The 14,463-nt window shown below is 52.0% G+C and overlaps 4 protein-coding genes across 4 annotated transcripts; 3 read left to right on the forward strand and 1 right to left on the reverse strand.

Moving 5' to 3' along the window:
* Window positions 1–445: 445 nt before the first annotated feature.
* BJX68DRAFT_260713 (uncharacterized protein) lies at window positions 446–1,593 on the forward strand (the record flags this gene model as incomplete). Its single annotated transcript, XM_071043960.1, has 2 exons — window positions 446–1,231; window positions 1,324–1,593. 2 exons carry the CDS (start codon window positions 446–448, stop codon window positions 1,591–1,593), a joined length of 1,056 nt encoding a protein of 351 aa, XP_070906004.1.
* Window positions 1,594–2,617: 1,024 nt separating this feature from the next.
* Window positions 2,618–3,342, forward strand: BJX68DRAFT_251696 (NuoB/complex I 20 kDa subunit family protein; the record flags this gene model as incomplete). The annotated part of the gene is made up of 2 exons (XM_071042433.1): window positions 2,618–2,808; window positions 2,892–3,342. 2 exons carry the CDS (start codon window positions 2,618–2,620, stop codon window positions 3,340–3,342), a joined length of 642 nt encoding a protein of 213 aa, XP_070906005.1.
* A 73-nt stretch (window positions 3,343–3,415) lies between these two features.
* Window positions 3,416–5,728, reverse strand: BJX68DRAFT_251697 (Zn(II)2Cys6 transcription factor; the record flags this gene model as incomplete). Its single annotated transcript, XM_071042434.1, has 7 exons — window positions 3,416–3,854; window positions 3,909–4,058; window positions 4,112–4,286; window positions 4,333–4,522; window positions 4,578–4,611; window positions 4,694–5,518; window positions 5,583–5,728. The coding sequence occupies 7 exons, from the start codon at window positions 5,726–5,728 to the stop codon at window positions 3,416–3,418; spliced, it is 1,959 nt and encodes a 652-aa protein (XP_070906006.1).
* A 2,471-nt stretch (window positions 5,729–8,199) lies between these two features.
* Window positions 8,200–10,755, forward strand: BJX68DRAFT_223496 (DUF3292 domain-containing protein). The gene is made up of 5 exons (XM_071038153.1): window positions 8,200–8,608; window positions 8,655–8,864; window positions 8,913–9,424; window positions 9,472–9,699; window positions 9,755–10,755. The coding sequence occupies exons 1-5, from the start codon at window positions 8,324–8,326 to the stop codon at window positions 10,554–10,556; spliced, it is 2,037 nt and encodes a 678-aa protein (XP_070906007.1). The 5' UTR covers window positions 8,200–8,323; the 3' UTR covers window positions 10,557–10,755.
* The last annotated feature ends 3,708 nt before the right edge of the window (window positions 10,756–14,463 follow it).

Here is a 14,463-nt window from a genome sequence, read left to right on the forward strand (position 1 = left end):
GTCGAAAAGCAGGGTTTCGGGCAGGCCCTACGGGGTAGTCTGCAGAAGCGCGTTGGGGGCCGAAACGCCATGTGAAGCGATCAGTGGTCCGCCGTTGGTTCTGCACGGAAAACAAGGGGAGATCTGCAGATTCGGCATGAATCGCGAACCAAAGATCAGCTCGCTGGCGTCCATTGGCAAGCCTTGGGGGCGCAGCCACGCCCAGGCGCTATTGGCGGGCCCCTGCGCAGTGTGTCCTGACGAACCCCATGGCTGATATCATAGTTTCCCCATCGCCTTGTTGCATCCCGGTTTCCAAGGTGCAATGGCGAGGCCAGACAGTTAAGAAATGTTCGATTCCAACTCGACTTTCTACTCAAAACATCGTTAGCCAACACTCCTAAAATCTTACCGTCTCTGCTAAACCCCCTCGTTATTCAGCCCCCAAGCCAGCACCTCTGCAACAATGCTCCACTCCAAACCCACTGCCCCAATCCTGCTATCTCTCTTCGCCTCCTTCAGCTCTGCCTTGGCACAGGGTAGCAGCGGCAGCAGCACCAGCGACCTCCCCGCTCCCATCGTCGGGTGCACAGACGTCTCGTGCCCCAATGACGGCTGGGACTCGTGCACCGTCGCAGACAACACCTTCGTCGGCGTTGGTCTCGCCCGCATCGCCGACATCCCCTCCGCACTATCCGGGATCTCCCTGGTCAAGGGCGTGAATATCTCCGAGTCCGGGGATCCAGATAGCAGCACACACGGCGCCGACGAAACCCGCCCTTACAAGTCCGTCTACTACCTGGGCACGCCCTCGAACCTCGACACCTCCGCGCTATCCGGGTGTGCGGTTGTCTTCAACGACCCGCCAACGCGCCACTTTGAGGAGCCCAAAATCAACGGGTCTTCTGTGAATGTCGATACGCGTGCGGCGACGGGGTCGTGCCCCGACGTCATTGAGCAGAGTTGCATCGATGCTCTGACTCGCCAAGCGCGCGAGCTAGACTACGGAAGAGCCGGCTCGAACTCTACTGGCAGTGGAAGTCCCTGCGATGCACTCGAGCGGGCCCTGCGCGACAATGCGCCTAAAGAGTGTGGCGACTTGACTGGGGCCGGTGATGGCTTGGGCGAGTTTAGTGTCGTCTCGCTGGGTGATGCGTCGGGGATTTCGGCGCAGCAGAATTCGTCTTCGAATTGTTGGCCTGTTTTGCCCAAGAGTGATGCATTGTTGCAGTTTGCTGAGGATACTGTGAGGGTATGTCTTCTCTTCTCATCTCTTCTCTTCCGCTCTTGACTCTTCATCTGCTTGTCTCTCTGTTGCCCTTCAGTTATGCTGATACTCGTAAGAACAACTACACCAACGAAGCAAACCTCGCACAGGTGTACAAAATCACCCCCATCCTTACCGTCTTCACCTCTGGCAGCGGCAACAACAGTCTTGTCGACGAGACCTCCGCGCAGCTCACCTGCCTCAAGGTCGTGACGACACAGAATACCGAGAATGCAGAGAATGCAACGGATGCCGATGGTGGGGAGGACGCTGCTTCGCTGTCGAGGGTCAACGTGCTTGGTGTGACTGCGGCAGCGCTCGGTGCTGCTATGTTCTCGCTGCTGTAGAAGACACGTGTCGATTTTCAGCTGGCAGATAGATGGATAGCTAGTTTCTTCATACTCGTGTGTGCCTGGACTCTTTGCTACGTTGAATGGGCCTGATCTTGTTTAGCAGAGTGGATTTATTCCCAATGGACTAGCAACGATAGATAATAAGAGTGCCGAATCCCCTGCTGCGGTACTCTTTGTACTTTGACAAGTCCGTGCAGGTATCTAGTCGAGACGTTTGCCGCAAGGTGATGATAGAGGAATCCGCCTTCCCCAAATACCACGGGTGGGATGTAGTAGGAGGCGCGTAGTTGGTAATATTTTCCTGATAATGAACCCAGAAGACCTCAATAATGCTCACACGAGAAACAGTAAAAGCCTACTTACGTGGTTGAGGCACGTAGCTCACTTTGTAATGTAACTCCTGCAGCGGTCGATATAGACCAACGGGGACCGACCACCGCGGGACGAACCACTTATCATGCGGTTAAGCCACAGCATCGGATTAGCAAGCTACTCAGTATCATACCAAGAGCGTATCTAATGCGAAGACCGATCTTGCATTGGGTTCTTGATGCTCTCCACGGAAAGAACGCGCTGTTGTATGCCGAAGATCACAAGAGCGGCAAAACCAAAGTATATATTGTTGAGAAGATGCGTAAGGTATATATGGCGACATGGAAATCACTTTAAGAGACACACACTAGTCTCAGTATATCCAAATGGTTATACATCGAAAGCAAGCGGTACCATCATAAAACTTGTGCAGCTTCGCTCAAGTGGTGAATACTTCGAGGCTAGCACGTGATTTCATATGCGGGACGCAATGACTCCAAAAGAGGCAAGTTTATATCGCCGAGATAAAGTTTGGCGCCAAGACTTGCATATCGCCGATATGATGAGGGAGGTATACCCCCGGGTGGCCGCGGGGAAATACGAGCTTTCGCAATTCTTCCTCTTTCTCTCTCGAGACACGGTATCTACTCTCAGCACCTTTTCGGTTTCTTCAAGGGTGACAGAGAGATACACGGCGGCACAAACGATGAATTTCCTTCGCCCACCAAGGGCAAGCCACCTTCTCATCCAGGCTTCTCCCCGCATCCGTCAAAGAGCAGCTCCTGCGTGCGTAGCTTCGCAGAGCAGACAGTCTTCAGACCTGAAGATACACACTGCGTCAAAGTCACCAACCGCTCTGAGTACAGACCGAAAGACCGGGGCACTTGATCACATCTTGTACGATCCCTCCAAAGCCCCCCCGAACTTCAACCCTTCGTACTTCGCACAAGCTAACACCTCCACGTTGTTTCTTCCCCCAGCACAAAAGCCGACTCCCTCATAGCTTGGGCCCGCAACGGCTCATTCTGGCCCCTCTCATTCGCAACGGCCTGCTGCGGTGTCGAAATGATGCACGTCTCCATGCCGCGCTACGACCAAGACCGCCTCGGTATAATCTTCCGCGCTTCGCCTCGTCAATCAGATGTGATGATCGTTGCGGGAACAGTCACGAATAAAATGGCGCCCGCGATCCGCCAGCTGTACGACCAGATGCCCGATCCGAAGTGGGTGATTAGCATGGGGAGTTGTGCGAATGGTGGCGGGTACTATCACTATAGTTATAATGTTGTCCGGGGTGTTGATAGGGTGATTCCGGTGGATATCTATGTTCCGGGGTGCCCGCCGACGCCGGAGGCGTTGTTGCAGGGGATTTTTGAATTGCAGAGGAAGATTCGGAGGACGAAGGTTACGAGAATGTGGTATCGGAGGTGATTGTGATTGTAGTGGATGGGACGAGAGTTGTATGATAGGTCAGAGTTTTCAAGTCGCTCGCATATCAAAGCGCTTATTCAATCGGTAGCGATGGGTTCAGCTCGTTGTCAAGAAAGTCTTCGTTGAGGAATACAGAGAACGGAAATAGAGAACTCATCCCGAACAGTTCAGCGTCTCCGAGGAGAGGATCGCTCATTAAGAGACCGCTTGTTGAGGGTAGTTGTGTTGGCGCGGCTTCTAAGGGATTTGAGGGCTCCATAACGTCTTGTGCTCCACCGGATTGAGCCTGAGTAGGGAAGACTATGCCTTCATCAGGAACATGACAGCCCCGGGCTGCCAATATTCGTGCAAAGAGCGGGTAGTATAGCAACAGAGGCGGCCAACAGTCAACAAGTTTGCTTAGGACAAGCATGCATAGTCGAGCTCGGTGCGCCGAAATGCCACTAGGATCCGACGCAGGGCCGCGCATGTTTGTGATGAGCACGGACAACGCTGCAAACGTCCCGGGTAATCTAAGATAGTTAATCCACTGTTGCTGGAGGAGAGTAAGAGAGCGCTGTACTCACATTCGTAGGGAGCCCGCGGTCAAGAGCTGCGAGGACAAAAGATTTTCAAGGATTCTGACAATCTCCACGGCTGCCTCGAAAGCCGGGGTTCCAGCTGCCATGATCCGGGGATCCTGGAAGAAGTTTCTCCGCAGCAATATTTCGTAGGTACTGAGGACAGGTTAGTTCTTCTCGCTTCGGACAAAACATAGAGAGATGATTACTGGAATGATAAGCTGAGGACAGATGATAGAAATCCATTTCGTAAAGTGAAAGTGGAGCTTCGACATTGAACCTCTTCGGGTAAGGAGCCCTTCCATGGGGCGATGTGCTCCAAGTCTCTGAAAGCGACTGCTGGATCTGGATTCGTGGTGTATAACCATTGATGACACTTGCTTACTTCTCTAATCAGTACGGCCACTGATGCATACAGCGAGAAACGTACCGCGTGAGCATAGGTCGGCGAAATAAATTATCTGCAATCGGCTCTCTTTAGTCGGCTTTCCTTCCAGGTTGAAGCCTCCTGGAAGGTCCGGTTCATCAAAGTCTTGCTCAGTCAAAGGTTCTGTGGTGCAATAGGCGTCGTTGATGTGGGGAATTCGCCCTAGCTGCACCGCAATGGAGATGTCATGACTCTTCCAGTCGTATTAGCCAGGACTCGAGTATTGAGTATTCGGAAGGGGCACCCACATAAACTGTCCACCATATCCGCCGCCAAAGCTTCCTTGTCAATTCGTCAAGCCGAGAGTAAGTTCTTCTAAGCAGTTGTGAGCAGATGCATAGAGTCCAGGGTTGAATGCGCCTACTCTTGATGCATACCAAGAGACTGAGCAAGATTCACGCCTATCCCGGTCCAGTACCACATATCCTTCTGCTGCGTCGGACTCTCCCACCAAAATGCCAAGAAGCATACCGCCTGCAGCACGGCGATGGCATCCGATTCGTACCCTGAATCGTACAGCGCTCTCGTTCGTTGGTAAAAGGTAAACGTCGCCATATATCTGTTGTCAAATCCCGCTTCTGTGAGGACCGACTCTTCGCAGTGCGAGAAAGCTGCCAGGTACACGGCTTGTAGAAGGAGGGGAGAAAGACGGCCCGCTTTAAACTTCTCGTAAAAGTCCTTCCGGTCGACGACAGGAGCCACTGGGTGGATAAAGGCGAAGTAGGTATGGATAAGTTGCTCACTGACTGTGCTGTCGAGGGTATCGAATGCGCCGAGCTCGTCTAGCCGCGCGCGTTCCTTCCGGGCGTGCTCATCGACTAGCCTCCTCGTCGGCGATCCGAGTCGGTCAATATGTGGTAAGTGAGCGCTGCTCAAGCTGGAATTATAGTCTTCGTGATCTTCGTCCAGCTCTTTGCGCGTGTATTCTAGATTGAAGTGATCGCCATAGTAGATGGTGCGGCTGCTCCGCGGACCAATGGCATCGGGATCGGATACCGTGGGCTTGTCCACCAAGATACTAGAGCTCTGCAAGACATCGCTATCCGCAGTCTCGCCATGATTCGGTGTTCTTGGCCCCGCTTGGAACTCCGACAACTGGGTAGGCGACGCGGTACTGGCCGCAGGAGTAGCAGGCGCCTCGGCGAACAAGTGCCGGAATCCGAAGCGCTCAATCCGGCCGCGTTTATGTCTAAAACGTTAGTAAGTATGGGTTCCCCAGAAACTCGTCGCCGGGGCCAGAAAAGAAGGCGTACTTTCCGCGTTTTGAAACGATGGGCTGGCATTCTTGCCCCGCCGTGCGACAGCGCGAGCAGGGGGTCGAATCGGTCCGATCGCATCGGACACGGCGCAGATTGCAAGATTTGCAGGCAACTTTAGTCTTAGATGCGGTGGTTGGCATCTCGCCTCAGGAAGTTGGCGTACCTACCTAGGTATGGGAGGTTGCTTGCAAGGTGTTGGTTGGGGCCGGAAACTTGACTTTTCCTAATCGAGACGCGACCAGCGGGCCGTCACGTGATTCTGACGGGCATTATAAACAAGCAGGAAAGAAGACACCAGGAAGATGAATAGAGAGGCTATATGATCTGTTAACAACTTCACCAGTCGACTAAAAAGGTGTCATGGTACTAGTCTAGTGACCGATTTTGAATATAGCTCAGATTTCCGGCTGGCATCTATGGTACTACTTCACCTGTATTGCTGATACCGCTCGGACAGAGGTTCAGCTCACTGTCTATGGTGGCATTGTTCGCCTCAGGTGCAGCCAGAATGGGGTGTCACTGCCTCTGTTCTAAAGGGAATTCTTCATGAAAATGGTGGAGTGGCTGGATTGTATTTATCTATTCAGGCGTGTTGTGGCTAGAGTGCAGTTTCCCATTTAGCGCTTGAGCTCTGGATAATAATTTTAGAGCAGACAAAGTAATTGGCTATAATTCCAGGAAGAAGTCACAATCATCCCTTAAACACAGGCGGACGTTCTGATCACACGCTAAAGAAAAACACCGAGACATTGGTACTCATACACAGAAAGTAGATCATGGGCTACATACAGTTCTTCAGACGTGCAATAAGGGGTAGGGGCTTCGGCGCATGGCGAGGAGACAGAATGGTCTGAATTCCCACTGAGCCCACCCGAAGAGCGAACTATCTGCGTTTCGCCTTGTTGGCGGCCAATCTTTCCCTTGCTAGACACCATATAACAAGTCCATTGAGCGTTGCAGAGATCTTGAAAATCTCAGGAACTGCGGACCCACGCTCTACATACTTTTCCGCATGGATGGAAATGGCTCCGGCGAGAATTATGTAAATTTTCCAATCGGGCTCAGGGTTCATCCTCATAGCATGTCGGACGAGGTCTCGGAAAGCCACAGATTGCCAATTCTCACTACACCAGGCTGTCAACTTATCAGAAGCAAACAATTTCAAGCCATCAAGTCCAAATTTGTCCGCCATGATGTAGACGTAAAGGTGGTTGTAGCCTACGGATGTTGTGGTCCGGTTTAGATTGCCCGACTTAGTTTTGTCTTCCGGGTTTATTAACGATGCTTCGGTCAACTCGATAGATTCAGAAAATTCGGACGATCCGGACGATCCAGAAGATCCAGACGATTCAGACGACTTGGACGATTGGGGCGATTCGAGTTTTGTTTCGCGCGGTTGTAGTAGACAAGTGCTCAAGTCCAATAGGTGCTCCTTTGGACTATAGTCGCCAACGTACATGAAAGCTATGACGCGTTCGATTGTTTCGGGATCATCGTCGGGCAGATCTATCGTCTTCGTGAGGCCCTCCTATAAAGATTTAGTTAGCAGTGAAATCCTGTAGAGCCAAAGGATGTCCTAACCTGGAAATTTCCATCCATCACAGCCTTGAAAAATGCCGACTGCGAGCAGAGAATGGCACGGTGGACGCGAAAGCTGAAACCTTGACAGGTGATTGTCATGTCAGAGTACTCTCCGCTCAGAAGCAAATTTTTCATCACTTCGGCCAGGACTGGGCTTTTGCATTGATTTGCGGAGTTTGAAGCCGGTGTCGTGGTGGGTGCTTTCTCTTTTGCCATGGTAGTTAGTAGCTCAACTATGTTTTCTCCCTGTCCGAGTTATGAGAATTGCGGCGCCTTGATAAGCCAAGTCAAGAGAGATGGATGGTGAGTTGCAACAATTGAAGCATGAGGGACAAGAGTGCGAAATGCAAGTAAGGGGTAGAGGGGTGACGGTGAGAAGCAGAGTTCGAAGTGAGAAGCAAACAAGCGTTGTGTTAGTCTTGACAGGAAGATTCGTGGTTGACTGATATTCCCCTAACCGCGTTGTGGGCGGTATCCTACGAGAGCTATCACACCCGAAGAGACTTTCTTCCTCGTTTCTTTTTCTTGATCAAGATTGAGAATGGCTAGTAAGTGAGAGAGTTATTGGAATCGCACTTTGGCAATGCTAGGGAACTCGCAGAATTCCCGAGAGCGGCTCAGAGGCCCTAAACGGGTATCTGCGTCAATAATTAGTAGCCCCATAATAGGCCCCGCTCTTTTGCTACCTAGTAGTATGCGTGGCCTTCTGAAGCTGTTGTGTTGACAGTGTTTTGATTCATGTGTGTCCTCATTGCTGCCAATATGTTGACAGCGACAAGGATTGAATTGCACCACACCTGGAATGATTTCTGCCGCACCATATTGGAGACCTGTGACTTAGATAGTAGACCAATCTTCAGAACTCCCAGACTGCAAATGCCCGCGACCATATTTTGAGAGATGCAGTGTTTGTCTGCAGCGCGATACGCAAATTATGACGGTGTCTATGCACCTGACTAAGCGGTGCACATCGCTTCCCCACAGAACGCAGTGATGACGTGGACCGACCCCTCGATCGATCTGAAGCCACCACAAACACAGATCGGAAACGCGCCAGGATGATGTAAACGCTCCAATCGTCCTATAATTACCCATCATGTTCCTCTCGCACCCCTGTGGCTCTTCGCTTCCGCAACACAACACAACCGCACACCATGTCCGACGTACCTGACGCTCTCCTACCGGGCAACCCCAAACAACAAGAGATCGAGCGAGCTTTCGCTGGGAGAAACGATGCGGATGGGATCGAGGGGCCAACCGATAGCCATGTGCTGTCCAAGTTTAGTCCTGATGACGAGGACAAGGGGCTAGCTCATAAGGCTGGTGAGACTGAGCATGTCTCCGACATTGGGTGGGGGAAGTCGGATGCAATTGAAGAGAGGATTGTTCCGGGGCTGTCGAACGAGGATTTGTTCCTCTTGATTCGTCGGTTTAATAGGGTGAGCTTTGTCGCGAGCCTGGGAGTGCGGAGCTGACATTTTGCAGCAAATCTACAACGTCAAAGCCGTTCCAGACGCGCCATTGCAGCGACTCGATCTTAACCGCGCAGAAGACGACCACTTCTCGCCGGACAAGCTGCGCGCGACTTTGGAGCGCTTCTACACCACAATCGTGATCGGACTTACTGCCTTTGTTAAGCATATTGCGCGGCTGCGATCATGGAGGGAGCCTCGTCGGACCTCAGCGTTCTGCTCGGTGGGGAATCCTCCAGATAAAGAAATATCGCATAACTAATTAATCTAGGTTTACTTCACGGCCTGGTTTCTAGACCTTATTGCGCCCACGCTAATCACTACACTAATCGTCCTAGTTCTGTTCCCAGCATCTCGGAAACTGCTCTTCCCCCCTGCGCCCATCGCGCTTGTAGACACCTCCACGGGCGGCGTTCAGAAACCCAAGGCGGGCGTGCTCGGTTCTGATGATAGTGTCACTGGCGCCCCAGAGAAATTTAAGGGAGAAGCCGCCGAGCAGGAAGCTAGTAACTTGATTGCGAGCGTCGCTACGGTAGCTGTCGGGAGCGCGGCTGGGAAAGATGATCAGGGAACACCGGAGAGCGCTCCGATTGAAGAGCAGGTGCCGGATCCGATGGATATCGTTTCCGAGACCGCCGATGCTCAAGCCAAGGCGTCGGGTGAGGTTCCTTCAGATTCGCATGACAAGACTCGACAGCCGATGCGAGAAACTGTACTCAATGGCGCGGACCAGGCGATGCGGATCATGGCCGATGTCATTGATACTTGGGAGAGGTTTGCAAAGTAAGTTGGCTGCCACTGCTCCTATATACTGTACGCTAATATTATAGTGCACTCTCCCCAACGCCTCCCTTCTCGATGATGACACCCCGTCTGCGTCTGACAGCCGTCCTCGCATCCGGTCTTCTTGTTGCATTCATCACTCCAAGCTACCTCTTCATGAAGATGACCACCCTCTTCATCGGCCTTGGCTTCTTCGGAGACCCAATCATCCTCAAGGGCATCCACTACCTAGACCAGAAATACCCACACTGGAAGGAACTCTCGCAGCTTCAGAAGTACCTTGGTCCTTCCCTTCCATTCAGAACAGATATCCAAGCTAACGCAATCCAGCTCCCTCCTAAAAGGCGTCCCCACAAACGCCCAATTGACCCTAACCCTCCTCCGCATCGGCGAAGCCAACGGCGCGCCCATCCCACCCCCACCCTCCGGCTCCCTCGACGAAGCGCCCTCGCGCGCCGCCCCGCTTGACCATGAACAACTAACTCTCGGCGCAACAGACGAAGAAATCAACCGCGCCGCCGCCCCAGAAAGAGACCCTCTCAAGAGCGACATCGCAAAGGAAGCCGAGGCGGACGCACAGAAACCCAAGAAAACGTTTACGTCCCGCATGATGAATTTCTTCCGCGGGACGACGGCCGCAGGCATTGAGAGTAAACTTGCTGTTGCGCGGGCGCGCGCAGAGATTGGGTCCGCGCATGCGAAGAATCAGAAGGGTGCGTTGCAGAAGAAGGGGTTGGATATTCGGCCTTCGGGGCCCGTTGAGTTCGATGCGCGGTATAAAGGAAACCGCGGGATGGCGGTTATTGATTCTTCGCAGGAGCCGCCTGTGCTTTATTTCACAACCGATTCCACAGTCCAACAGGGCGACTACAGGATGTCGAGCCGCAAGAAAGGCACGGTACGCTTTACACTACCCGTGACTAACATCCAGGAGATGCGCAAGATTGGAGGCATGGGGTGGAAAGGGAAGCTGGTCGCCGGGTGGGCTGTTGGCGGGAAGGAGGTTGTTGATGGGCTTGTGGTCTCGGGCAAGGGAGTGCAGGAGTCGTATCAGCTTACGGCAATGAGTAAGAGGGATGCGCTGTTTAATCGGCTTGTGGCGATTGATGGACAGGTTTGGACGTCTTTCTGATGAGATACGCGTGTTTGCTGAGATTTTGCAGGTTTGGAAATAGGTTTCTTTTCTATCTTTTCATTCTCTTGTCGGTCGATGCATGAGTATACGCCATGCAGGCCCATTTTGGTGGTCCGTGGATATGGACGGACTTACCGGGACATCTTTCTCGCTGTTGTATAATAGTTACTAACAATGGAATGAATATTAAGTCCAACAGATGGTGTTATGATCAACTTATCCTCCTTGGGGTCTGAAAGCAATACAACTGATCACAGCACAAATAACCAGGGCCGCGCTGCAAAGATCTTTGACAAGACAAACTGTTTGCTGACAGTAATTCTGGAACTTAGAGCTTATTACTATTCATAGAATATGCAATGAAAGCAAACAAATGAGTGGCCCTTCTAGTATCAACACTCTTGACGTCCAGGCCTGCTCTGATTATGAGTTTCGTACGTATTTCCTACAAACTCACAAAGTCTGGAGAGCTAATGAGTTGATTATACAGCATGTCAAGAAGGTCGGCCCGTATAATATCACGTCATTATTTTCTTCGCGTGTTGCTTCCCCAACATCCACCCCCAAGATTCAAAGCATGCAACTTCTCATGAGAACTTCATATTCATATAAGCACTCCCACCACATACTATCCAATTGCTCGCCGTCAAGCCCAAATCCATCCAGGGTATTCAGGTCTGTTTTTTTTTCTTGCGATTCTATGGTCTTCCTCTTACCCTAGCCACTTTTCCGGCTTGGTGTGTTGCGCATGAAGTTGCTCTAGGATTTGAGCTCGCGCGGCAAGCTGTAAACAGGGTTGCAGATTCTTTGGCCAGCATCCGATCAAAAAGCAAAGTCTCGACCTGATACCAGTTCAAAGGTAAGCTCTGCAATATCTGGTCTCCGCTTCTCCATGCAACCTTCTGACAAAGGTGTCCCTCTCCAGCCACTCACCAGGCATTTCCCTTCTATTAGCCTACGACGACCACTATTCAGCGAAACTGACCACTTCACTCGACTACAGCCCCTAGGATACAATACCCGACATTGCACCATGTTTAAAACCACATCTAGGAAAGAGATGGCGATGGAAGAGGCTTCTACGAAATCGTGTGGCCCCCAGTGGGTTAGTAACACAAGTCCAGCGAACGGCCCTCGAGTATATATGAAAACACCTATATACTGTTCTCCAAGTAGCCCCTGAAAAGCATCCATGCTAATTCAAGGCATCCTACTAGGTATCGAATCCCACAGAAAGAAATCCTGCCTCCGACTCTACTTCGCCCGAACTCTCTGACAACGATTCCGATTCCGACTCCGATTCCCGATCCCCCGGCGCTAGAACTTCCTTCGCCGATACCATTCCGTCCAGTACACACGAGGAAGAAACGCGCATGAGTGAGGAAGTGGGCAGCAGCAATGGTAAAATCAACAGACATGGAATCAGCATTATCTTCCCCACTAACAGAGCCTAGGCGTTGATCCTCCCTCCCTTCCAAAACGTCCAGGCCGGTGGGCTATCAACGAGCGCTTGGAGATTGAGATCCATAAAACGGCTAGGGACGTCGACCAGCTGCAGGTGCTTGAGAAAATGTGCGTCGATACAGCATACGATGATGCCGCGTGGCAGCGATTGGTACAGATAAGGGAGAGATTGGAGACGGCAAGGCAGAGTTTACAGTTGTTGATCAGTCTCCGGGAGTCTGTTGATCAGCTGGAGATATCGGATCTCAAGTTCTTGCTTAGGAACCTTCTTTCGAGGTGAGGTTGGCTGTGTGGACGATAGTTGGATTTCGATGTCAGCTCATCGCCTGTTCTCTGTTGCTGGCCAGCGTATGGGATTGCGTGTGTCTAATTTATGCTCCCTAGGAGTATGATAGTGTTGGAAAGGCTTAAGTATAGTGGGCTGGGGAAAAGTTAATGTACAACAGGAAGCGATTATTCACTAGCCTTCGCGTGGCCAGATGTTTAATACCACTCATTTCAAGGCTTGAATCGCTGATCACAACTTGGACCCTTCTCCGTGGATAATCTACCAACCATAGCCCCCAAATCTCCAGGGTCGAGAATAAGAGATAACCAACAGTTCGGAGTACAGGCTACAGGCTGATCGCCAATGACAACGTACGTCGAGTCGAAACCGAACCAAAGGGAGACTGGGTACTTCTTCACCGCTACCCAGAGGGATAGGCATATGTGGTGTTAATATAGGTAGGGATCCAAGGATATTCCAGGCTTGGCCAGGAGGCTGACTTGCTGACCGGTCGATTAAACGTGAGGCCCTAATTGGCTGGATGTGCCACGCGAGATGACTGAACGTTCGGTCTTGGAGATTCTAGAGCGTGTTTTCAAGTCGCACAAGGCGAAGGCGCACGCGTCCTAACTCTTATCACTACGGAGTCTAGGTAAACTGAGCACTTGGGCGCCGGACTCCGGCCCCTCGTCAAGCGTGCGCTCTCAAATAATCCCGTCTAGAGCCGCACTTGCTTCAATGGTGGAGCAAAAGGGGCTCTGGCAGACTGAGGCCGAGGTCCCGGGAATCGCCCTGGTCGATGACAGCTTGACGCCAAGGTCCAGACGCAAGAGTACTGGGCACAAGACTGGAGTTTCCACTGCTGCCGGGGGACGATTACGTGAAAACCTGAGGCTTCTATTTTTTGCTTTTTCAGCTTCTATCAAGGGCTCGCGCCGTCGCGTCAAAATCCAAAAACATTGACCTGCCAATCCCCACGTACGCATTCACGCAGTCAAACTGCGCTGCCCCAGCACAGTCTTTCCATGTATTCTTTCTAGCGAACAGCCCACGCTTTTCCTTCGTGATCATCTATCTACATGTTCGAAGTCACCTGTCAGAGTCTCATCTCTTGAATTCCGAGTCCCGAGTCTCCTTCACCAGGTTTCCATGTCAGCCGCCCGGTCGGTTCCCCTCTACCGCAAAAGGCCACGAGTCGCTCGGTGGACGGAGGAAGAACAAGATCTTTTTCAGACGCTACTGGACCAGAATCCCGGCATTCGTGATCCGTGCTTGTTTAGTGAGGTGAGTTTCGCGTTCAGTGACACTCTCCTTCTTTCCCTGCGCCAATGGAACGGCTCTTGGGCTAACTTACCTGGACGACAGTTCCCTGCTTAGCTCCACGAGGATAAATTCCCCACACGATCGCGAAGCGCTGTGTACATGAAGTTTCTGGAGAAGACAATCGGGTACAAACCGGGAATGAAGACACGGGGACTTGCTGCTTCGCTTAGCGCCGCCGAGGGTTCTGATGATCGTGTCACCGCTGGAAGTACTACGAGTACACCAAGTGGAGGCGGGTGGGTCTCAATCAATGGTGGTAATAATAATGTGCAGGTAGGTACAGGCAATCATGCGTGCTGGTTTCATTGCGTACGCGCAAATACTGAGGTTGGGCCACTGACTTGTGTCGTACGAACAACTAGGTACCTCAACGCCGACGCCCCGGGAGACCTCGAGGCCGCCCTCGAAATCCAACGGGTCTCGCCTCTGTTACAACAACAGGACTGCAGGCCGCCATGCCCTCCCATTTGAGCGGACGTGGTGAAGGTGGAGTCGCTGGTTCACGCGGGGCTCTTCGGAGATCAGGTCGTTCCAGGCCAGCGCCGAGCGCGTTGAGGACTGCTATACATACTACATCAGGCAGAGCGAGACGTCGTCACAAGTCGCCTCGTCATCACTCGTCCCCTCATAAGGAGACTAGCCGTACCTCTGTTGACGAGCGGAGAGCCTCGCGACCTAGTGATAATTCGGCAGGTGTCGACGGCAATCAGGAAATCGTCGACATCAGTAGCGACAATGACGACAGTAGCGACAGTAACGACGAGGTTAATCAGCCTCAGAGGCGAAACACATCCAGCAATTTTCCAACAACGCCTTTGATGCCCCAGCAGGATCATTCTCTTCGACGGA

The sequence above is a fragment of the Aspergillus pseudodeflectus genome, assembly GCF_044049435.1.
Source record: "Aspergillus pseudodeflectus strain CBS 756.74 chromosome Unknown BJX68scaffold_1, whole genome shotgun sequence".
Lineage (NCBI taxonomy): Eukaryota > Fungi > Ascomycota > Eurotiomycetes > Eurotiales > Aspergillaceae > Aspergillus > Aspergillus pseudodeflectus.

Bases quoted from the DNA above. Each gene is read 5' to 3' on its own strand.
- BJX68DRAFT_223496 (XM_071038153.1), top strand. From the start codon at position 8,324: ATGTCCGACGTACCTGACGCTCTCCTACCGGGCAACCCCAAACAACAA. The intron at 8,609-8,654 runs GTGAGCTTTGTC...GACATTTTGCAG, and splicing joins TGATTCGTCGGTTTAATAGG to CAAATCTACAACGTCAAAGC. The intron at 8,865-8,912 runs GTGGGGAATCCT...TAATTAATCTAG, and splicing joins GGACCTCAGCGTTCTGCTCG to GTTTACTTCACGGCCTGGTT.